The sequence below is a fragment of the Ciona robusta genome, unplaced genomic scaffold, assembly GCF_009617815.1.
Source record: "Ciona robusta unplaced genomic scaffold, ASM961781v2 AP042741.1".
NCBI classification, from domain to species: Eukaryota; Metazoa; Chordata; class Ascidiacea; order Phlebobranchia; family Cionidae; genus Ciona; species Ciona robusta.
The window spans coordinates 257755-280725 of NW_028323120.1; the positions used below are offsets into that span (position 1 = coordinate 257755).

The window sequence follows — 22971 nt, forward strand, 5'->3', positions numbered from 1 at the left end:
TGCCCTGCACGGGCTTCCGTTTGTTTTAATTGTCGCAGGAGAGGCCATTTTGCCAAAGTGTGCCGAAGCCGACGCCGAAAAAGGTCCTGAACATGACCGCCCGACCTGCCCTGCACGGGCTTCCGTTTGTTTTAATTGTCGCAGGAGAGGCCATTTTGCCAAAGTGTGCCGAAGCCGACGCCGAAAAAACTATACGTCGCCTCAAAGTCGGGACTCGTACCGGGAGAGAACGGCGGCTGCCGGCATTACTCGTTTTAGTACTCCTAAAGAAAGAGCAGGTTGCTCTTACCTCGCTGGCGCTCCTTCCTGTCTAGGTCCGGCATTAGTGGACGCTTCGTTGGAATCCTGCCCAGTCACGGTCCTGCTAGACTCTGGTGCCTCTGACAACTTCGTTAATAAACACGTAGCTGTTCGACTCGACTTAAAATCGTTCGGTCCGCTAAAGTCAATTTCTATGGCTTCATCTCGCCTTTCTCTGCCAACTTGCGGAGAAGCGTCGGCGAATATCGACTTGCTTGGTAACTCGTATTTCCTGAACTTTTGTATCCTTGAAGAGCTCTGCGCTGATGTGATACTTGGACAGGATTTTCTAAAGAGACATGTGGAAGTCACCTTCGCTATGGGTGGACCGAGACCTCCTCTTAAAATTCCCCGGTCGAAGAGTCTCTCATCGGCTGTTTTGAACCCGGCAGTTCTGAAGCCTCCTCGTCTTTTTCAATTCATGCTTCCGAACTGCTCCCATATTGCGGCACCGACCCGCCGATATAGCAAAGACGATCAGAAGTTTATAACGTGCGAGATACAAAGACTTTGGACTGTGATATTATCGAACCCGCTCGCTCCCCGTGGAGGGCCCCAGTTCTCGTTGAATCAAGAGGTCCAAAGAAGAGGTTAGTCGTTGACTATTCAGTAACGGTGAACCGCTACACCCAGTTGGACGCGTACCCCCTTCTGAAAATTGAAGACATCATTAATAAAGTGGCTCGTGACAAATATTATAGTTCTCTGGATCTTAGATCCGCTTACCACCAGGTACCTCTACTCGAAAAGGAACGCCACTATACGGCGTTTGAAGCCAATGGTAAGCTTTATCAACACAAGCGCCTTCCTTTCGGGGTTATTAATGGTGTAGCCGCTTTTCAACTTGCCATTGATGAGTTTATTTACGAAATATGCTGCGAAAGGTCTACGCCTATCTGGATGATATTACCGTTATGGGTGCGACGTTGGAAGAGCATGATTGCAATCTTCGGAAAGTGCTGGAAGCCGCCCGCCGACACGATCTTACTCTAAATAAGAAAAAGTCTAATATTCGTTGTACCAACTGGGGTATCGCATATCACAGAACAACATTCAACCCGATCCAAATCGCCTGCAACCTCTTCTTGATCTTTCGGCCCCGAGGTCGCCAAAAGAAACTGGGGTATCGCATATCACAGAACAACATTCAACCCGATCCAAATCGCCTGCAACCTCTTCTTGATCTTTCGGCCCCGAGGTCGCCAAAAGAACTGAAGCGTGTCTTGGGTATGTTTTCGTATGATGCTAAGTGGATCCGTGATTTTTCTCGCCTGGTGCAACCCCTTCCTACTGCACTCCAAATCCTTCCCGCTCGAAAAACAAGCTCTATCGTCTTTCCAGAAGCTAAAAGAAGAGCTCTGTCACGTATCGCTAGGGTCGATTTCGGATGACGCGATGTTTCAAGTTGAAACTGACGCTTCTGATTTTGCCATTGCCGCCGTCTTATCTCAAAAGGGTCGGCCTGTTGCCTTTATGTCGCGTACCCTAAACCAAAGCGAACGAAAATATCCCGCCGTAGAAAAAGAGGCGACCGCGATAATCGAAGCCGTTCGAAAATGGTCGCACTTCTTAAAGGGGCGACATTTTACTCTCATTACTGACCAAAAATCTATTGTTTTCATGTTCGAACAGAGAGGAGGAGCAAAGGAAAAATAAAGAATACTAAAATCACGTCTTGGCGATTGGAGCTTGGCCAATATTCGTACGATATTCGTCATAAATCGGGTGCTGAGAACGTCGTCCCGGATACCTTGTCGCGAGCATGTGCATCATGGCGAACGAGTAAAGACTTAGCGGAGCTACACGTCTCGCTTGGTCGCCCTGGTTTTGCTCGAATGTACCATTTTATTAGAAGTAAAAATTTGCCTTTTACTAGTGAGAAGACGAAAAGTGTGGGGAACAGCTGCCGAACATGTGCCGGTCGCTTGGTCACACTGGTTTTGCTCGAATGTACCATTTTATATATAAACATCCTTTCCTTTGGCCGGTCTTGTGGACCCAGGGCTATGTAGCCTGACGGAGCACCAGGTCGAGCGGGCACTTTCCTCAGCCAAGTCCTCAGTATGTCGAGGGAGGTCTCATCCTTACAGACGATCCTCAGATTACCAGACGCCATAAGTGTTACACACTCGTGGAGTTTGGCGGCTGTCCTGGGAAGGTGTCATCAACCATAGCATTGACAAGGAGGTCGTTTATATAAGCGATGTCGGCAGGGGTCATAGGGTCAGTTCCAGTAGCGAACCTGACGTCAAGACGCAGTGCCGACGACGCAGCCTCTTTATATGAGGCTTTTCCTCCCCCTTTCGGGGAAGTTTTCCTCCCCCTTTCGGGGAAGTACTGGTTCCACCCTTGTGCCGTTTGGCTCCAGGGGTAGATGAAGCGGAGCCAGTAGAGCTTTTTACGGCTCTAGTCCTTTTCCGCTGTTGTTGACCAGACGTCGTCCCACCAGATATAGTTGGACGGTTGTTGCCTGGGTTGCAGCTGCTTGATGCCTCCGGGTTATCGCGAGAAGCCTTTATACGGGCTTTCTGGCGTTGCCGTTTGGCACGACGCTTTGCATGGGGGTCGACAAATTCCTCCGAAGTTCCAGGATTTGGAACATCTTCGGTAGATGCAACCCGAGAGGTTGATGCATTATGTTTCGGTTTCGAAACCTTGAGGCTGCACATCTTTTTGGTGAGTGCATCACTTATCTGTTCAGTCTCCACTGCCTTGGCAGGGGTACCGAGAGGTATGTTTAGCACTGGTGGTGCTGTTACTCCTGATGCTGCTGGCGTACTCCTTTTGGGAGAGTTCAACAGATCAGTTTCACTGTCTGAGTGAGGTGGATAGGTCCCCATCGGGACAGGTGTCTCCGATGGATCGCTCACACCTGTGTTTTTTGTAGCAGGTTTGGTAAGATCCATATGTGTTGGATGAGGTTTTTGCCCCCTCCAGGGTCCGGGTTGCATTCTCGGCACGGCCGAGGCAACAAGGCCAGGCAAATCGCCCTCCTGCGATCACCCCCAAATTCCTCCGAAGTTCCAGGATTTGGAACATCTTCGGTAGATGCAACCCGTGAGGTTGATGCATTATGTTTCGGTTTCGAAACCTTGAGGCTGCACATCTTTTTGGTGAGTGCATCACTTATCTGTTCAGTCTCCACTGCCTTGGCAGGGGTAGCGAGAGGTATGTTTAGCACTGGTGGTGCTGTTACTCCTGATGCTGCTGGCGTACTCCTTTTGGGAGAGTTCAACAGATCAGTTTCACTGTCTGAGTGAGGTGGACAGGTCACCATCGGGACAGGTGTCTCCGATGGATCGCTCACACCTGTGTTTTTTGTAGCAGGTTTGGTAAGATCCATATGTGTTGGATGAGGTTTTTGCCCCCTCCAGGGTCCGGGTTGCATTCTCGGCACGGCCGAGGCAACAAGGCCAGGCAAATCGCCCTCCTGCGATCCCGGCTCTTCGTAGGTGGTTTGCCAGCTTTCAACAGCTCCCGCCAACCTTTCGCCTAAATAGGTTTTAGACTGTTGGTATGTCTACGACTGGCCACCCCACCTCGCACCCACACTGACAAGTCGGTAGTGGGGGTTCCCCCTAGTACTAGAGCGCAACCTCTAGCACCGCGGTGTTCCTGACAATCCACCCACCAAAGTGATGTGTTGGATTTCTCCTCAAGCACCAGGTGGGGTTCATGCACAGGATCCCGTGTTACCAAACCGGAGGAAAAGACCTGGCACCCCTCCAGCACATGGAGTCGGGGACACTCCTTCAGCAAGCTGGCTGGTAATGGTGTAAGTATATCGATTGATTGTGGTAGAATAATATCTATGCACATGCGCTTCTTTCCGTTGCCTTGATTAACAACTAGAGAAGGATCAATAGATAATTCCCTCGGGCGAGCTAATTGTTGTTTTTCCATAGTATAGAGTTATTGGAATAAATTGTCGTAAACCATTTAGGAGACTATTCAAAGTAGGTCTCTGGTTTTATTCCAATTAACTTAGGTAAGCTGTAACACATTTAAGTTATAGTTAATATAACATAGTTCACAGTTAATGCAACATAGTTCTCGATATACAAAACACAACATACTCCGACCATGCGCTGCTTAGAATGAAATGTCAGACGAGACGAATGAAAGATGGATGACGTAGGAAGAAGGCGCAGCGATATAGAAATAATATAATATAACCATTTATAACCATTATAATATAACCAAACCATTTCTTGCAGCCACTCCTGATGCTATTATAGGAACTACAGCCATCATGGAAATTAAGTGCCCATATACAGGGAGAGAGATGAGCCAATACAACCTGGTCCGAATTTCCCGTATTTAGAAGAAGTGAATGGCAGGTTTTACTTAAAGAGAAGCCATAAATATTACAGTCAAATCCAAGGCCAGCTTGGTATATGTAAGAAGCAATACTGGTATTTTGTAATATGGAATTTTACTAGTATTTGTTTTGAAAAGATTGATTTTAATGTAGATTTTTTTCCCAAATGTTGTCTGACTTGGAGGATTTTTATATAAATGTTTGGAGACCTTTCTTGCGTACAAAAATTTGTGAATTCGAATTGTAATAAAAACATATTTATTATAAGCAATCGTATTTACAACAACAGTTACAGACATTTTTCAACTATACCAATTCTGAAATTTGTAAGCATAAAACAAACAAAAATAATTCTTCCTCCCAATAATGTTGAAGGGCTGCTTTAATATTTTGTAGGTTTTTGCGAGACCAATGACTCTTTCAACGTGAATACTTTTCGAAGCGATTCTCCGATCTTTGACGACATCAACAGCTTCCAGTTGATGTTTACCTTTTAGCATTGTGGGTGTGTTCACTTTTACATCCAAACTATAAAATAAATCTTGGACAAGGATGCCTTTCAACGTGAATTCTTTTCGAAGCGATTCTCCGATCTTTGATCACATCAACAGCTTCCAGTTGATGTTTATCTTTTAGCATTGTAGGTGTGTTCCCTTTTACATCCAAACTAGAAAATAAATCTTGGACAAGGATGCCACGATCAGCCATGATGCTGTCACCAGAGTTGAACAGATATTTTCCATTTAAATACAAATCTGATTTTTCCATAATTTGTCTGTCACTTGCGGAAACCCCATATGCGTAACTAACATAAGTAACAAGTCCATTCGGTGAAATGCCAACCATAACCTTCAGCGTTCTTGTTTTTGTAGCTGGAAAACGTTATACTTTGTGCATCAACATTAGTTGGTTTGTCAATAGCAATTTCAGTTGCATCCAATTATACGAGTAGACGCAAAATCTTTTTTGAATTGAGTTGGTATATGTTGTTGAATTGCCTTTTTGGAGGGCCATATATTAAGTTCACGTAAATGAAAATAAAGAAAATTAATCCAGGTGTTAACTGTAGGAACATGGCATGTTATTTCTTAATACTGCACCAATATTTCGCAATATTGCATCATGTCATGTACTCGTGACAAACTATCCATCATTTTAACAAGGCCAGCATTCAAAGCTGTAAGCTGCGCCGAAAGTATTTTATCAGATGTTGATGAACGAGCTATGTGCACGCGATGGTGACGCAGGAGCACAAAATAGCGCATCAAATCACCCTTCTAAACGACAACGATGGCGATCATCGGCGAAGTTCTCGGAACGATAAAACGTCCACGGCCAATGCACTTATCGGACACTCCTTGGACGAACATTTGAGCTCTTACACAAAAGAGAAAGGAACGCAGATGACGAACCATGCTGTGACGAAAGCATGTGACGTCAGCTCCAAAACACTATAAAAGACTTGACGATTCAATCAGAAAACGGGTCAACCGGTCGTCAACAAGTCATTCAGTCACTGCATGCAGCACGTGAGTGCTATGCAGTGCACTGAAAGACGATGCAGACTCAGCAAAGACCAACCAGAGTTCATCAGTCAAGGAGAACTTATATCCTAACCACTGCCTATACAAGTGGTTAGGCGTTCGAGTTTCTTATCGTGATTGTATATTGCATCAGTATCGCCCTTGCGTTAATAACCGTGGTATTAAATAATCAACAAACCAGTTATTGCTTGGTTAGTTAACCTTAATCAAGGAGCAAAATTAGACTTAGCGGCAAGTCTCAGAACACGCAGCCACGCTAGCCGATCTCACATTGCTAGTCGCTAAACGCCTGCAATCAACATCCGGCTTAAGGACCTTTCTGACGTCACAGTCACAGCAAGGGACGGCGCCGCCGCCGCAGATTGGTGACCCTATCGACGTGTATTTCAAAGGTGTATTGCAAAATTATTAAAGAAGAACGCCTTGCGGCGCACGAAATTTTTTTGCAATATACAAGAAGAAACGCCTTGCGGCGTACGAACGAAATACGCAACGATCTACTTCAGAACAATTCTTAGCTCAGCCAACGAGCTATTTACATCTGTCGGGATCAACTTCTCAACAATTCCCTGCGGAATTATCGAACATTTTCAAATTCAATTACGGATTAAAAACCCTAAAGACTCAACGACAAACAAGACAAGGCCGCGATTGATTCAATCAGCAGAAACTACCGTCAGTACAAGAGATGTATTTCAACATCGACTCTGAAAAATATTGCCGCCGGACAACGAGCGACCATCGCCGGCCGATCAATGCCGACAATCCTTCGATGCATCATAGATCGCACAAGTCAATGAACCTGAATAACTGATATACCAACACATTCACGGTATTTTATCGTATCACTTACTAATAAGTTTTAACATTAATGTCATTATTTTTCCCACTTTACTTGTACCAACAAGTTTACAATTTTTAAACGATACAATTATCTCCATTGGTTATACCTATAGTTACTATAGCACCAACGATACCACACCAGCCTATCTTATCATGACACCTTTGTTGCTACTTTATTTTACCCGTTCCTACTGCATGGCGTTTTACTTCGCCGCGGGTACGTTTATAATTTTATTTACACAACAGAGCTAGCAACGTTTACGGTCTGTATCACTATGGCTAATACGCCAATCATCCTACGGCCACGCTGCCAGGATTCCTACTGAGGCCACGATGCCCATTACCCCTATGGCAACATGCCAATTATCCTTGAGGCTACAATGCCCAATGTCTCTCTGAAAAACGTTTAATATGCTGCTCTATATACGTAATATATTTTGTAAACCGAGTAAAACGGACGTCGTTTATTTCGGTATTAGATAGATTTGTGCTGAAGTTGTGGATCTAAGAGTGACTTGGTCTTCATGTTATGCCTACAGAGTATAAATTTCCTTCCGTTTCGCCCTTAGCAACAACTTTTTTTTCATTGTTTTTTTGTTGTGGGTATAGATATGTAGGAACATGGCATGTTATTTCTTAATACTGCACCAATATTTCGCAATATTGCATCATGTCATGTACTCGTGACAAACTATCCATCATTTTAACAAGGCCAGCATTCAAAGCTATAAGCTGCGCCGAAAGTATTTTATCAGATGTTGAAGAACGAGCTATGTGCACGCGATGGTGACGCAGGAGCACAAAATAGCGCATCAAATCACCCTTCTAAACGACAACGATGGCGATCATCGGCGAAGTTCTCGGAACGATAAAACGCCCACGGCCAATGCACTTATCGGACACTCCTTGGACGAACATTTGAGCTCTTACACAAAAGAGAAAGGAACGCAGATGACGAACCATGCTGTGACGAAAGCATGTGACGTCAGCTCCAAAACACTATAAAAGACTTGACGATTCAATCAGAAAACGGGTCAACCGGTCAACAAGTCATTCAGTCACTGCATGCAGCACGTGAGTGCTATGCAGTGCACTGAAAGACGATGCAGACTCAGCAAAGACCAACCAGAGTTCATCAGTCAAGGAGAACTTATATCCTAACCACTGCCTATACAAGTGGTTAGGCGTTCGAGTTTCTTATCGTGATTGTATATTGCATCAGTATCGCCCTTGCGTTAATAACCGTGGTAATAAATAATCAACAATCCAGTTATTGCTTGGTTAGTTAACCTTAATCAAGGAGCAAAATTAGACTTAGCGGCAAGTCTCAGAACACGCAGCCACGCTAGCCGATCTCACATTGCTAGTCGCTAAACGCCTGCAATCAACATCCGGCTTAAGTACCTTTCTGACGTCACAGTCACAGCAAGGGACGGCGCCGCCGCCGCATTAACAATTGTAGAAACTGAACTTTCACAAATTTTGAACAAAATGCTGATTTCTCGGTTATCTTTAGCTTGTCGCCACAACAGTCAAAAATAGCTCTTCCTCAGGATCTAACGAAGCACAATGGTAAACGAGATTGCTAGCGGCTCCGCCCAGACATTTAAAAAACAATTTGAAATGGGAATAATCGTTGAATCCGGTGTAGTAGTGCACAGCCCTGCTATCATGTTTAATGTCGATTAAACTAAAGAAAGTAGGCTTGTTGAATTGAATATCGCACTGTACACCAGTATCAAACTTCTCGCAATCAACCATATGATGTGTCACCACCTCTTCTTGTACCAAGTCGTCTTCTTCTATAATGGGTGTAGCTTCAGTGGAGAATTCTTGACCAGATCTTGATTTTGAGGTTGTTGCGACTAAAATGCTCGAGTGTAGTGTTTTATCCGTTTTAAAATCAAACTTGCTCGGAATCGCACCAGGTTTCAAATTACACTTCTGTGAATCTAAAACATAAATTTATCATAATTTGGCTATTGTACATTTGTATGCTGGTAGCAGTATATAAACTGAACATTGTTGGATCCAACAGACACAAGAACTAAAACTGGGACTGATGAAACTAGGCACTCCAGTCCATACCTTAACCTAGATACTAATATATATTTGTCTCTAACTGTCGAAGTGAACTTACCATATATCCTTGTAATATAATCTCCTTGCTGAAAATGTTTCTTGCAAACAACATCATGTTCAGAAGGGAACCAACGTTTTCCGGTTGATTTGCAGGCATTCCTTCTTATAGCAATAACCCATTGCTTTAGAAGCCGTGCATCAGATGGAAATGTATGTCCACCGGTTCGCATTCCACATTTTGGCACTGAACAGCGTTACGGCATCTTTGTTTTGCAAAAGTTGCCTAGAAAAATACGCAGTGCAATGATTTGTGTCTTGATGAAGTACTGACGGACCTCTATCACCACCTAGCGAATATCTTGATCGGTCGAATCGCCCCATTGTGTTCCATTTAATGAGAGAGGCCGGTTCCGGGCGGTAAAAAAGGAAAAATATAATAAACAAACAAGCGATTTTTATCGGAAAATTGACGTTTTGGTCTATCTCTTAGGTTGGGCATGTCCGTGTCGAGATATATGCATAGTCTTGGGTGCGTGTTTAGCAGCGTGATCGTGGTGAGGCGTTGTATCGTAACAAATGCAAAGGCTCACGCCATTTTTATTTTCCTTGCATTTAGCGAAAAGGTGTTCTGCCGTTTCAAGTTCCGATTTACAGAGCGGGCAGTCACGACGTGTTTGTCCGATCGTCGAGGATACGCCACTGTTTAAACCCAATGCTAGGTGGTTCCATTTTAGTTTATAGTTAAACTCGATGATAAGGTTGGGTAATATTTTGTTTAAGCTATGTGCATTGTGGTGTTTTCAATCGGGCGCTAAGCGTTTTACCGATGTTATATTCGATTCCCTTTAGATATGTAGGTAGGGGGTCGTCCGCTTTTCTACTTCTCGCATATTGCCATAGCGCATATGTGAATAGCATTTCTGCCATCGTGCCTATATCTCGTATGTCCATTCCACCATCTAGGTCTTTTTTGGCGATCTGTTCTATCGTGAGTCGTGCTGGTGTTCTAATCATTGCGTAGCTAAGAATCCGTTTGTTTATTTCCCATCTGATCGTTGGCGGTATTAAAAACGTTTTTGCTACCGCGGTGATTCGTGGCATGATGGTCGCTTTTAGTAGGATCGATTTTCCAGTTAGCGTTGTTTTTTCTTTTGACTGTTGCTTTAGTTTCTCGGTTATTTTAGCTTTTGCTTTAATCCAGTTTATGCGTGTGATATTTCCCTGTCCAAACGTGATGTTAAATATGTCCAGGGTCTTATTTGCTTTCCACTGTTTTATTAATTCACCCGGGTTGATTTCGGTTAATTTTCCGAGTGCGATTCCTTTTGTTTTCGTCCTGTTGAGCTGAAGGCCCGAGGCGGCGCTGAAGTTTTCTAGTGTTGTGAATGCTTTATTTACCGAGCCTATCCCCGTGAGAGTAAGCGTGGTGTCGTCGGCAAAAGATGGCGTTTTAATCGCGTTTTTGCTACCGGTTAGATAAATTCCTTTTATCATGCGGTCGATGTTTATTGCGTTTGTTAAAGGTTCTAAACTATCAAGAACATTGGCAGGCTTAGCGGATCGCCCTGCCTGATGCCTCGTTTAATTGCGATTGTATCTTCTAAGTTGCGGTTGATCTGTACTATTGTGGACATGTTTTCTTACATGGCGTTTGTCCACGATAGGAATTTGGGTCCGAATCCTAATTTTTTAAGCGTTTTGCGGAGCATTCCGTGGTCTATACTGTCAAATGCTTTTTTAAAGTCTAGCGATATCATGAACGTGTTGGGTTGGTCTTTACCGTGTTTGTTCAGGTCTCGTGTATGGACTTACCGCGTATGGCGAACTGTTCCCGTTGGACTAGTTTGGACATTAGCGGTCCGAGGCGGTTCGCCAGTATCTTGGTGATTAGCTTGTAATCTACGTTGAGGAGCGTGATCGGCCGGTAGTTGGCGATGTTGTCACTCGGCCCCTTTTTATGTATGAGTGTTACGATGCCTGTTGTAAATTGTGCTGGCATGTATGTGGTGTGCATAGTGTCGGTGACGAGTTCTATAATATCGTTCCCTATGATGTCCCAATTTCGAGCGTAGAATTCCTTGCTAAGGCCGTCTGGCCCGGGCGACCTATCGTTTATCATTTCATTAATTGCGTTTTTCACCTCGTCCGCGGTTACTTCGCTGTCGATTGAATTCGCTTTATCGTCTGTAAGGCGAGTTTCGAGTTTTTCCAAAAAATCGTTTTGCACCGTTTCGTTTGTTGTTTCGGCGGTGAAGAGCTGTTGATAGAAACGCGTCGCGACGTTAAGTATTGCCTTGGGGCTTTGTACTAAGGCGTTTTGGTCCGTGTCCATTAGAGAGACTATGTTGCACTGTCTCTGTTTTTCTTTAAAGCGCTGGAAGAAGAACCTCGAGCAGCGTTCGTCCGAATCCATTTTATCCGCTTGTGCTTTTAGTTTGAGCGATTTTTGTTTTTTTTATCGTGATTTCTTATTTCAGTCTTAAGGCGTTTATATTCCGCTTCGCTACCCGTTCCTCTAGCGAGGTCGACCGTGACGTTCTCTAGTCTAGTTTGCAGAGTCGATCGTTCTTGTTGCACTCGTTGCGCTATATCCTGGGATTTGTGTATGCACATGTTACGAATTCTGCATTTCGTTTCGAGCCACCACTCCATTTTATTGGCGTAGAGTGGCAGTAGCGTTTTCCAGTCTTTCCATTTGTTCTTGGTTTTGTTTAAATTCGTCGTTATATATGGTTATGTTGTTTCTCCAGAGACCTCGTCCTCGTTTTATCTTGGCCGGCAGGTCCGCGTTTACGATTACTGCGTCGTGGTCAGACCACGCCCACGGTTTCGTTATTACTTCCGTCGGTTCGCTCCGGGGCGTGAGGTAGAGACGTGATCTATTCTCGATTGAGTTCCCGCTTGTCGCCGAGTGTATTGTCTTAAGCGAGGATGTAGGGTTCTAAAAGCGTCATTTAGGTCGAAGATTGCGACAATGCTTTTTAGGGCTTCGGATTCGTCGTGTTTCCTATATTTCGGGGGGTGTCTATCTAGTTCGACATTTCCGACCGTGTTAAAGTCCCCTGCCATTATCGTTTCGCATTTATTCTAGACGTATGGGTGTGTGTCGTTATAGAAGAGCGTTTGTGCTTTTTCTTCGCTCGAACATGGTGCGTAGATATTAACTACGTGAACTTTTAAACTGTTCAACTTAAAGTCCGCTGCGATTATTCTACCGTTTTCGTCCATCTGCGTGTTATTTATTATAACCCGAATCCGTTTGCTAAAGAGGATTGCGACCCCTCGTGAGTTACTTTCCCCGGAATTCCAGAGCGAAGTGGCACCAGTTAGGGTTAACCACTCTTGTTTAAAGGCGTGTTCAGTTTGTGGTGTCGAGTATGTCTCTTGTAGGCATGCTATGTCTATTTTTAGCTGTGCGATTAAGGCGAAAAGCGTATTTCTGCGCGTTTTATCGTTTAATCCGCAAACGTTAAGAGTCATTATTTTAATCGGCGTGTGCTTGGGTATTTGTGTTCGTCATGGTTTGTGTATGTGTATTAAATGTGTTTATGTGTGTTAATGTTTACAATATTGATACTTTACCATTGTGATCTTCATCTTCGTCTTGGTCTTGCTTCCGCTTCAGACAGGTGCTTGGCGGCAAGTGATTCTTTCGCTTCCAACAGTCGGAGAGTGAGGTGGGAGTGGTATGATCCCCGTCGTTCGACCTTGGTCGTCACTATTGTACGGCATCCACAGGTGGTGTACGGCTTGTTAGCTATTGGACGATGGAATCCGCCGCACGCACATCTCACGATGACGCGGTTACAGTTTGTGCCCACGCATTTCTTATCCGGTTGGGGTCCCTAGGAATCACGTTGACCGCCGCGCACCAGTCCTTGCACCTCTTGGAAGACGCGCCGCAGGCACAGCAGATGCAGAAGTCCGACGAGTCGAATTTCAGCTGCTCCACGATCGTCTTGCAGCATGGCATCAAGTGCTTCCTTTTGTTGCATGCCCCGCAACGTATCCAGGCTCCTGCCATTCCGACATTGGCTGAGCATCCTTGGTAGAGGTGGAGTCCTTTCTTGCAGCACATGCGGGCGAGGAAGTATTCCCTACCACACTCTGTACATGCTGTGTCGGTTCCCGGGGTTTGAGAGTCCGGGAAGACCGACTTGGTCTTATAAGAGGTTGCTGGAGCGCTGTTAGGGTCGTGCTTCTCGGTCTCTTCTTGCACGAGTCGGACTTCTCTAAACAGTCGTTTTGGGCCGGCGTCTGCCCCGGCTCATTGCAAGGGGCGCGTTCCATCTTCTGGCCTTCCATTTGGGCCTCTTCGTTGGGATCTTCTTGGCCCTGAGCGGCGGTCTCGTTCACAGGAGTTGTCCTGTGCCTCCCCTACGGTCTTCTTTTTTGCCGAGACAACCGTCGGCAGAGCTCCTTCCGGGGCTCTCGACCTTTTGGGGCACTCGCCAAAGAGGTGCCCCACTTCCCCGCATCCTCTGCAGGTCTTCGGTTGCCCTGGGTAGCTCACCCAGAGCAGGCAGCCCTTCACCCGGATGTAGCTCGGGATCTGGTGGCTCTGGAGGTCGGTGGTGTTGAGCTGGTAGGCTCGGACACCGGTTTTTACCCCATTTTTATATCGTTGGTATTCGACCTTCGTAGAATGAGGTTTGGCGTATTGCTGGAGAACCTCCATGATATCCTGGTTCTCCAGCGGTGAAGGTATTCTACCGACCTTCACCCAGGTTTGTGCCGTGTTGTACAGCATGGCATGTACCTCGTTTTTCCTCTGGAGCAGGTCTAATAACTCCAGGGCGGTTATCCTGCTCGTGCAGGTGATATCTACTGTCACCTGTCCAATCCTGGTGACAGTATCCAATTTTCTTGTTGGGAATTTCAGGTCTTTTAATAAATCCCATACCTTCTCCATTGAGAAAGGAGCCTTTCCTACAAGGGTTGCCTTTTGGTAGACTCCCTTTTGCGGCAGCCCCCGCGTACGACAGGGCTGCCTTTGGTTTCACTGCAGCCGTTTCTGTAGCCCGGGTACAGACTGCGCTGCAGTCTTAGTTCTCAAAGTGTCCGGTTCGGCCATGAGTCCTGGCTCGAACGACGCGAGACTGGGCGATTTACGATTTATAGGCCTAGTTTTTATTTTAATTAGGTACTTAAGTTTAACAAAATTAAAAAAGGTTAAGAATAGCTACACAAAAAAAACACTTAGAAAACCCTGTTACAGAGTTAACAGCTTCCTAAAACTTAGACTGAAAACAAGCGGCCACACCCTGACCACCTGACAGAGACTAGCCGTTTGATTGGCTCTCTAGTCAGGTACCCGGATGTAGCGCGAGCTTCCCGCCTAGGACGCGCCCACCTTTGTGGATCTTTTTGTCCTTGATCTTAAGGTAGCTGTTCTAACTTCGTAACTTGTTAACTAGAGTAAACTTTTGACTTCTCAAAGTACTGTGTGCTTGGTTCTGTTAGTTTGATCTGTCTAATGGTCTATGAATGTGGGCCGTGGTCGGTTACCTCTGTTATCTCTTTTGGTGGCCCTGAGAAGGGCCGTTCGATCTCTTAGCCGTCTCGCGCCGCATTTTACCGGCAAGCATGATCTCCTGGTAGCGGGGACGACGAGTATCGACCCGTCTGCGTCCTAAAAACGTCGAAAACAGGTCTTCCTGCCACTTTCGGATCCGAAACGACCGCCGTTAAGTAATGAAAAGCCGCGAAAACGGCCGAAGCGTCTCGCCGCTAGGCGTCCAAGGCGCGAGTTTGTTTGCTACGTTTTGCGAAATATTTGCGCAAGCCATGGTGAAGATCGCGGTGCACCCCCTTGCTCGGCAGCCAAGCCAATCTTCTCTGTACAGTTCCAATTATGGAGTTTATTGTGTGATGTAGTAGCTTAGGTGCTTAAGAATTGTCACGGGAAATGTTAAACTTCCCATTTAAGGGCAACCTTCGATGTTTAAACGTATTACCTTTCATGGGTTGCCTAGGGTACTAAAAAGTTTGGCCGGACGTATACCTAACGAATTTAATTAAGCACTGTGTTTGACTTCCTTGAGGCCAGCGCGATCTTCTCTGTAGTGTTCCCAATATTGGTACGAGTAAGCTACAGCCCCAGTCTTCACGTCTCGAGTCATGCGGTCGGGGATGTTAACTTTTCTTCTCAGGGGCCACTTTCACATTAGGAATTGTCACTCATTCGTTTAACAAACGAACTAGATTATAGTGCTTAAATTCCCTAGTAAACGAAGATTGTTTTTCGACTCCAAGTAAACATGTCAGACATGTTCGGGCATTCTATTTGAATAAGGTAAGAATATGGACCGAGGCTCAAACTATATTTTATATCGCTCTTTTGAGTCTTTTCTGTATGCTTCCAGCTTTAATGAATGTAATAAAAAACCCTTAGCCTAGAAGTCACCAACCCATGCACAGTCGCTATCATTAACCGCGATCCCCCGACGTCACCACCTACCTCTAGCCCCTAATTCCTGTAACCCCCAACTTACAAAATTCCTAACAGCTGCCCATAAATCTATTTTCTGTACATACCGCTTCTTTCTACTGGGAAGTTACACAAGTTTGACTACTTTTTAGACGATTATTCGGGACTGTTTTCTTTGGCAAATTTTACTCTTCCAAATTGGAATGCGGGATGAACCCTGCATATATACGGGGAATTTGTCTGTTTGTTTATTTATTTATTGGTTTGTTAATATTCCACCAGAGTGGAATGTGGGGCGAACCTGGAGGTACTGCAATACCAGGACAACCCGTGAGCAGGGTGAAGCAAGCTCCAGCACCGTGCCCTGTGTTCAAAAATCCGATTAATACATAGAGGAAACGAATCGTTTCCGTCTCAGGAATTTTATCTTTTATTACTGCATCCACGCAAACACCACGACGCGGATAAAATGCAATGAATAAAATTGGCTATCACGTACAGTGAGTTTAAAAACCAGCCTCCAGTACCCGGAGGTACCGGGTGATAAGTGCCTGCTGCCTGTGCCTGTTTCTAAGACGGTCTTCCACTGGGCCGACAGATTGAACGCCCCTGCGCCACGACACGACAGGTGGCGGCAATATAATAATAATAAAAAGAGAAAAAATAAAATGGAAGATTATTGTGATAACAAGGGGGCTGGCCCGATCCGTGACAAAGAAGGGGGGACCGGGCCTCTGGGGACTTCGTCTCAATATAACACTATTTATGGGGCCGAATTAAAGAATTAAATGTTATGAAATTGACCGGGAAGACAGAAGGGAATGGGAAAAAGACCAGGAATTTCATCAGGAATTTCATCACGGAATACACCATCTACACCATTGTTTAACGTCTTCCGCTAATCCCGGCCAATAAAACCGACGACGTATGGCGTATATAGTTCGAGTGATCCCAAAATGACCACCCGTTCTGAGTTCGTGTAAATGGTGAAAGATTTCCCTTCGTAAACCTTGTGGGGCGACCAGCACTAACACTGGGGAATCAAAGTTATTGTCTGGTCTCCACACGCGATATAACAAGCCCTGATGTACCTCTAGTAGATCCCATTGCCTTATATAAGAAAGAGTTGTATCGTGCAACGCCATTTGCGAAGTATCCGGCGCGTGTTGGCTGCAACTTTTGTTCCTCAATATAAGAGAAATCGACGGATCCTCATTCTGCCAGCGACGCAGCTCATCGAGAGACCATTGTTCGAGCCAACCAGAGGCGTATTGCTCGCTCGGTCGGCGAGACTGCGTTTGCAATACCGAAACGACCGCCTCGCTTTTTATAGTGTTGTCGCAATCAAGACAGGCGTCCCGTTTGCATCGTTGCCTAGACAACCCGTCCGCATTTACATGCTGCCTCCCCGGCCTATGTTCAACCTGAAATTGGTAGGTGCCCAAAACCGAGAGCCACCGGGCCAACATACCCTCCGGGTTTTTCATAGTCAGCAGCCATTTTAATGCAGCGTGGTCAGTGCGTAGTGTAAATTCTCTTCCCCACAAATAATGGCGAAACTTCTTTATACACTTTACCACAGCTAACAACTCCCGAAACGTGGTGCAATAGTGACGTTCGGTCTTGCTTAACGTGGAGCTACAGTAAGCAACTACTTTTTCCTTACCGTCCACGCTTTGAGCAAGTACTCCCCCAACGCCAGTGTCACTGGCGTCTGTGTCTAAGGTGAACCTTGCCTCACGTAAAGGATATGCCAACACTGGAGCATATGTCAAAACCGATTTTAACTCGTCAAACGAAGATTGGCACGCGGACGACCAAGCAAACCGGACGTTCTTGTGCGTCAGTGCTGTTAAGGGAGCCGAAATAGAGCCGAATCCTCGAATAAAACGGCGGTAATAGGAAGCAAAGCCCAAAAAGCTGCGTAACTCCTTGACATTATGGGGCCTCGGCCACTCACCAACCGCTCTCGTCTTCTCCGGGTCGCAGCGCACTCCGTCGTGTCCAACTATGTGGCCCAAATATTTGGTCCTTCGGGAGAGAAAAGTGCACTTCTTCGGATTAAGCTTCAAGCATGCAGCACGAAGGCGACGGAACACTACCTCCAGCTCATGTAAGGCAGTACTAAAACCAGGAGAAAAACAAACAATATCATCAATATATACAACACAAGAGTTAAACAATAAACCAGCTAACACCCGTTCCATTAAACGCTCAAAAGTGGCAGGAGCATTAGTCAACCCAAAGCACATTACCTTAAATTGAAAGTGACCCTTCCCGGCTAATGAAAACGCCGTTTTCTCTTTGTCTACAGAGTCCATTTCTACTTGCCAGTACCCACTAGCTAGATCCAGTGTGGAAAACCACTGTGACCCTCCCAACACCTCTAACATCTCTTCTATGTTAGGTAAAGGATAGGCATCTTTTTTCGTGACAGCTTAACACAAGAGTTAAACAATAAACCAGCTAACACCCGTTCCATTAAACGCTCAAAAGTGGCAGGAGCATTAGTCAACCCAAAGCACATTACCTTAAATTGAAAGTGACCCTTCCCGGCTAATGAAAACGCCGTTTTCTCTTTGTCTACAGAGTCCATTTCTACTTGCCAGTACCCACTAGCTAGATCCAGTGTGGAAAACCACTGTGACCCTCCCAACACCTCTAACATCTCTTCTATGTTAGGTAAAGGATAGGCATCTTTTTTCGTGACAGCGTTAAGCTTCCTAAAGTCCACACAAAACCGCTGAGTGCCGTCTTTTTTTGTGACCAGTACAATGGGAGACGACCAAGGGCTTTGACTGGGTTTAATTATCCCTTCGCATAATAACATGCGCTCGATTTCATTTTCCGCGAGCTGGCGCTTTACCCAAGACATCCTTCGCGGCGGTTGTCGTATAGGCTGTGACAGTCCAGTTACAATTTTGTGCTTTACAATCGCAGTCCGTCCAAGGGTCCCGTTACTCTCACGAAAAACATCTTGGTACTTTACAACGAGATTAACGAATTGTGCCCGCTGCGTCGCCGTAAGCTCGGCGGGAATTAAACAGCTCAAGTTATCGGGAAGGGCCTTAGGGGAAACATGCGATACCTCAAGTGATGGTTTACTAAGTCGGCGTAATTGACCTGGATTGGTTTCTAAATTCACAGTTATGGTTTGAATCTGAACTTTCGAAGACATCAAGTCCAAATAGCACCGATTCCGTTTTAAAAAGTCGATGCCTATTATACCGTGACAACCGGATAGCTCCGCGACCAACATTGACTGACCGTGACAACCGGATAGCTCCGCGACCAACATTGACTGTTCAAACCGGCGCCCTCCAATGTTAAGTGAAATACGGGCCTCGCCACAACAAGCTAGACTCTCGCCCTTCACGGTAATTAAACTCAAACTTGTCTCGCGCAACTGCGGCCGACATTTTTTCGGCACTTGATCAAACACGGAGGACTTATTAACAATTGTGGCCACGGATCCGGTATCGACCAGAAAGTTACAATTCAAACCAAGAAAATCGCAATTTATATAAAAACAGGATTCGGTTGTGGAAGATTTTCCGGCCGCCGCCAAAGGCAAGACTGGAGTGGGGGCGAGGACTCCAGTCCTTAGTGGTTTAAATGATTTCCAGTCATAAAACGTTGGTTCGAGCCCCGCGTAGTGGAAGCACGGTTTTGATTTGGACACTCTCGTTGCCAATGGCCGGGCGCGCCGCAAATATAACATCGTGCCGCTCCAGCTGAATTACTGCCTGTAGAACGTTAGGTTTGATTCAGTTGCGGTGCGTCTACTGTAAGGCTCGCAATTAGTTCCATAGCGGCGTCGAGCGTAGATGCCTGAGACAACCTCACAGAATGCCGTAAAGAAGAATCGAGCAACCCAGCCGCGTACTGTTCTATCAATAATCTCTCCCCGTCTTCTCTCGACACATTAACATCCGCTTCTTGAAACAGCGACTGTAGGCAGTACGCAAAGTCTATTGGCGATTCGACCCGATCTTGTCTTGCCGTAAAGAAAAGGCCACGACATTGCACCGAGTTAGACTTTTCATATTTCCGATTAAACGCTTTAGACAACGATTCAAAGTCCAACCGCTTAGGTTCCGGCAGACTGTTTTGAATAAACACGGCTTCTCCCTTAAGGCAACACGCAAGTTGAAAACCCTTCACCTCCTCAGTCCAGCCATTAGCCATGGAAACATTGATGAAATGCCGTTTAAACCCCCACCAGTCAGTACCGTTAAACGTTTCCTTCAACTTAACGACGTCCTTGCGCACAGGGAAACCACTAACCTTTGTACCGTCAGCGTTCTCGGATTTAGCCCTCCTTTCGCTCCTGTTCGTTGGTAACTGATCCAGTCGATCGGTCAGACTCCGATACACTCTCGTAATACGTTCGTCGAAATGGTCTTGAAGTTCACCAAACTTCTTCGCGAATTCTGCTTCCATCTTTTCCATGTTGAGCCCACCCAGGGACGCCAGAAAGAAGTGTAGCGTTTTCTTCTTTATACCAAAAGTGAGACCGCTCACGAACTCAACCACAAGCAACTGATTTTATTCCTAAGCTGTAAAATGCAACGTCACGCCCACGCATTTAACCAATCAACAGCAGCACGCAAAATACAGGAATGTGCCAATAATGTAAAACGAAGGAATGCGGTAATAGCAATTAACTCACGCTCTGTAACTTAACATAGACATAGAATAAAACATAAATCGCGCTCTGAATAGAGGAAATACACAGCTAAGACATAAAATAAATACACAACTATAAGAATTCATCACACAGCAAAGAAAAAATGCAGCAGTTACACCAACAGGCCATCGGTAAGTTTTATATATTATGCAATGTGATACTATTTTGCAACAGGCCAACAACTATATATCATTTTGTTAAACAGACATCTTTATCATATCATGTATATAATGTGTGTTTTAACAGTTTGTGATGATATTGGTTTTACCACCTGCAGTGAATGCACTAATAAATCTTCAGCACCAACCGCGACCGCATGCCCAGGAACTAGTACACAAGATACAAATGTATTTCAAATCAATGAGGTACCATTCTTGAATATACAACAAATATCTGAACAATAAACGTTCTTTTTATATTTTTGAACACTTATGAAGTCTTTATAATTAAAGCCCATTCAACAGACTGCATTAGTTCGTGAAACCCAACCAGATATGACTGACAGTACAGTTCCAGAAGAAGTTCATCTAAATGACTGACAGTACAGTTCCAGAAGAAGTTGATCTACCACCTTTTAAGGTAATGCCAAAATTACACATCGAACATGTAGGAATGATATTACTGTACATATATTAAAATCCTTCTACCATATTACTTTAATCTGTCATACTTAGACAATTTTCGCAACAAATGAAAATGATCTTAATGAGTGGCAAAGAATGTTTTTAGATCAGCAAAGAAAAAATGCAGCAGTTACACCAACAGGCCATCGGTAAGTTTTATATATTATGCAATGTGATACTATTTTGCAACAGGCCAACAACTATATATCATTTTGTTAAACAGTTTTCACCCTGACTTGGTACGTTGGGCTATTGAGCTATTTACAAAATCTCCAGCTGCATATCTACACTTATAGAGAAGCGGAGTTTTATCATTACCTTCACGCGGTACGATTTCAGCTTACAGGTACATGGATCTATTTATACTGTTGGTGTTATCTACTATGGTCATGATACTTAAACTTAGATGTACATTTAAAATGTAATAATCTACATGACTAGTAAACTAGCATATGTTAATATTATATCATCATCACCTGGGTTGAACAAGAAAGCTCTTGAAGAAATGGATAGAGTAACGAAGCAAACTTCGCAACTTGCAGCATATATCACTATGGATGAGATGAAAAGTAAATGTACTTTTTAACAACCGGGTTATAAAATTTAATGTAATTTTCTTGTTTTTCACTGTCAAAGAAAATTTAGTCATTCGAAATGGGAAGCTTGTTGGTTTTATTGACTATGGGGATCAGCTGGTAAATAGTGCATCAACTCTAGCAAGTCATATTTTAGGTATGTGTAGCAACTAAATTTCATGCTTTTAAATCTTATTGTTCATTTTAATCCTGTTATTTATTTTACGTTTTTTAGTATTCTACTTTCGTTCAGCCAAAAGTGAAATTTCCATACCTCTAGCATGGTATCCAACCAAGTCAGCAGAAGCTCATGTGCTTGCAGTTATGTTCTGGAATTTACTATGGGAATGCGAGTCCAGAAATGTGCAGATTCATGCTGTGGTCTGTGATGGTCATCCATCAAATAGTTTTATAAACTAATATGCTCTTCACCATTCAACATTAATGAGCCGTATTTAGCAAATAATCTGTATGATGCAAAAAAAACAATACTGTCATGCTCAGATCCTTCTGATAAGTATGCATATAACTGTATGGTTTTTGTATGACAGACTGCTTGTAACTCTTTGTACTCTTCCAAACCTGGTGGTAGCAAGTACATGAACAAAAATGGAAAAAGATATTCTATGGACACATATACAGCAACTGTTTAAACAGGATACTGCATCCATGTTGTTAAAACGATGCCGTCTGGTGGTAGCAAGTACATGAACAAAAATGGAAAAGATATTCTATGGACACATATACAGCAACTGTTTAAACAGGATACTGCATCCATGTTGTTAAAACGATGCCGTCTGGTGGTAGCAAGTACATGAACAAAAATGGAAAAGATATTCTATGGACACATATACAGCAACTGTTTAAACAGGATACTGCATCCATGTTGTTAAAACGATGCCGTGTGCCCACATGGAACTGAACTCTTACACAAAGGTAAAACTTTTGGTCTATACTTTTATATGTGTTATCTTATATTCTTATGATTGCTTATTTGACAGATGAAAGTCAGTCTGGCAAGAGAAGTATTACGCTGGAATGTAGGACAATGTTTGAAATCTTTTTCTCATGCTGATGGAGTTTGTATTGTTATTTGCAAGGTGGCTGACAGTGTGAAACATTTAATCAAAAAAATCTCTTACAATTTCTGCATCTTAAACAGGTGGTTTGAAATAATGAATTGTGGGCATCACAATTTTATTACATCTTTATTACAAGTGATTCACGGCTAACTTGGTTGGAAGATGTTTTTCTTGTTTACCTGATTCAATGGAAGGTTCTAAACACCTACGACCCCGGGGACGTGTTATAGCATTCAGACACCTCATCACATGGCCACTGACTCAATTTACGGACAGGGACATATGCACTGTTTCCACTAATAATAAAAAAATAACTATTTTGTTTTCTCCTCAGTTTACGTTCCAGATGACGATGGAAATGCTCCTTATTCTCAGCTGGTGCAACACCTGATCACCCATTGTTCACTGAACAACATCATTGTCAATATTGACAAGGATGCGTACTCTCATCAAACTTTCTGTGGAAGTATGAGATCCTGAC

At 44.3% G+C, this 22971-nt stretch overlaps 2 protein-coding genes, 1 non-coding gene and 2 pseudogenes across 3 annotated transcripts; all 5 read right to left on the reverse strand.

Annotated features, from left to right (window-relative positions):
- Positions 1-2269: 2269 nt before the first annotated feature.
- On the reverse strand, positions 2270-3292 carry LOC149724118 (uncharacterized; annotated as a pseudogene).
- A 5228-nt stretch (positions 3293-8520) lies between these two features.
- LOC149724119 (uncharacterized) lies at positions 8521-9320 on the reverse strand. Its single transcript, XM_089893346.1, has 2 exons — positions 9149-9320; positions 8521-8960 (listed from the first exon to the last, which is right to left on the reverse strand). The coding sequence occupies exons 1-2, from the start codon at positions 9318-9320 to the stop codon at positions 8521-8523; spliced, it is 612 nt and encodes a 203-aa protein (XP_089749472.1).
- A 3297-nt stretch (positions 9321-12617) lies between these two features.
- LOC149724120 (uncharacterized) lies at positions 12618-14631 on the reverse strand (annotated as a pseudogene).
- Positions 14632-15805: 1174 nt separating this feature from the next.
- Positions 15806-16004, reverse strand: LOC149724121 (U2 spliceosomal RNA). The gene has a single exon (XR_016386868.1). It is a non-coding gene; the product is annotated as a U2 spliceosomal RNA (small nuclear RNA).
- A 3256-nt stretch (positions 16005-19260) lies between these two features.
- LOC149724122 (uncharacterized) lies at positions 19261-20308 on the reverse strand. Its single transcript, XM_089893333.1, has one exon. It carries the CDS (start codon positions 19970-19972, stop codon positions 19277-19279), a length of 696 nt encoding a protein of 231 aa, XP_089749459.1. The 5' UTR covers positions 19973-20308; the 3' UTR covers positions 19261-19276.
- Between the last annotated feature and the right edge of the window lie 2663 nt (positions 20309-22971).

What these genes read in the sequence shown, in the direction of transcription:
- LOC149724119 (XM_089893346.1), bottom strand. Translation starts at nt 9,320, where the DNA reads ATGCGAACCGGTGGACATACATTTCCATCTGATGCACGGCTTCTAAAG. An exon ending in TTATATTACAAGGATATATG is followed by an intron (nt 8,961 to 9,148) that starts GTAAGTTCACTT and finishes TTTATGTTTTAG; the next exon opens with ATTCACAGAAGTGTAATTTG.
- LOC149724122 (XM_089893333.1), bottom strand. Translation starts at nt 19,972, where the DNA reads ATGGAAAAGATGGAAGCAGAATTCGCGAAGAAGTTTGGTGAACTTCAA.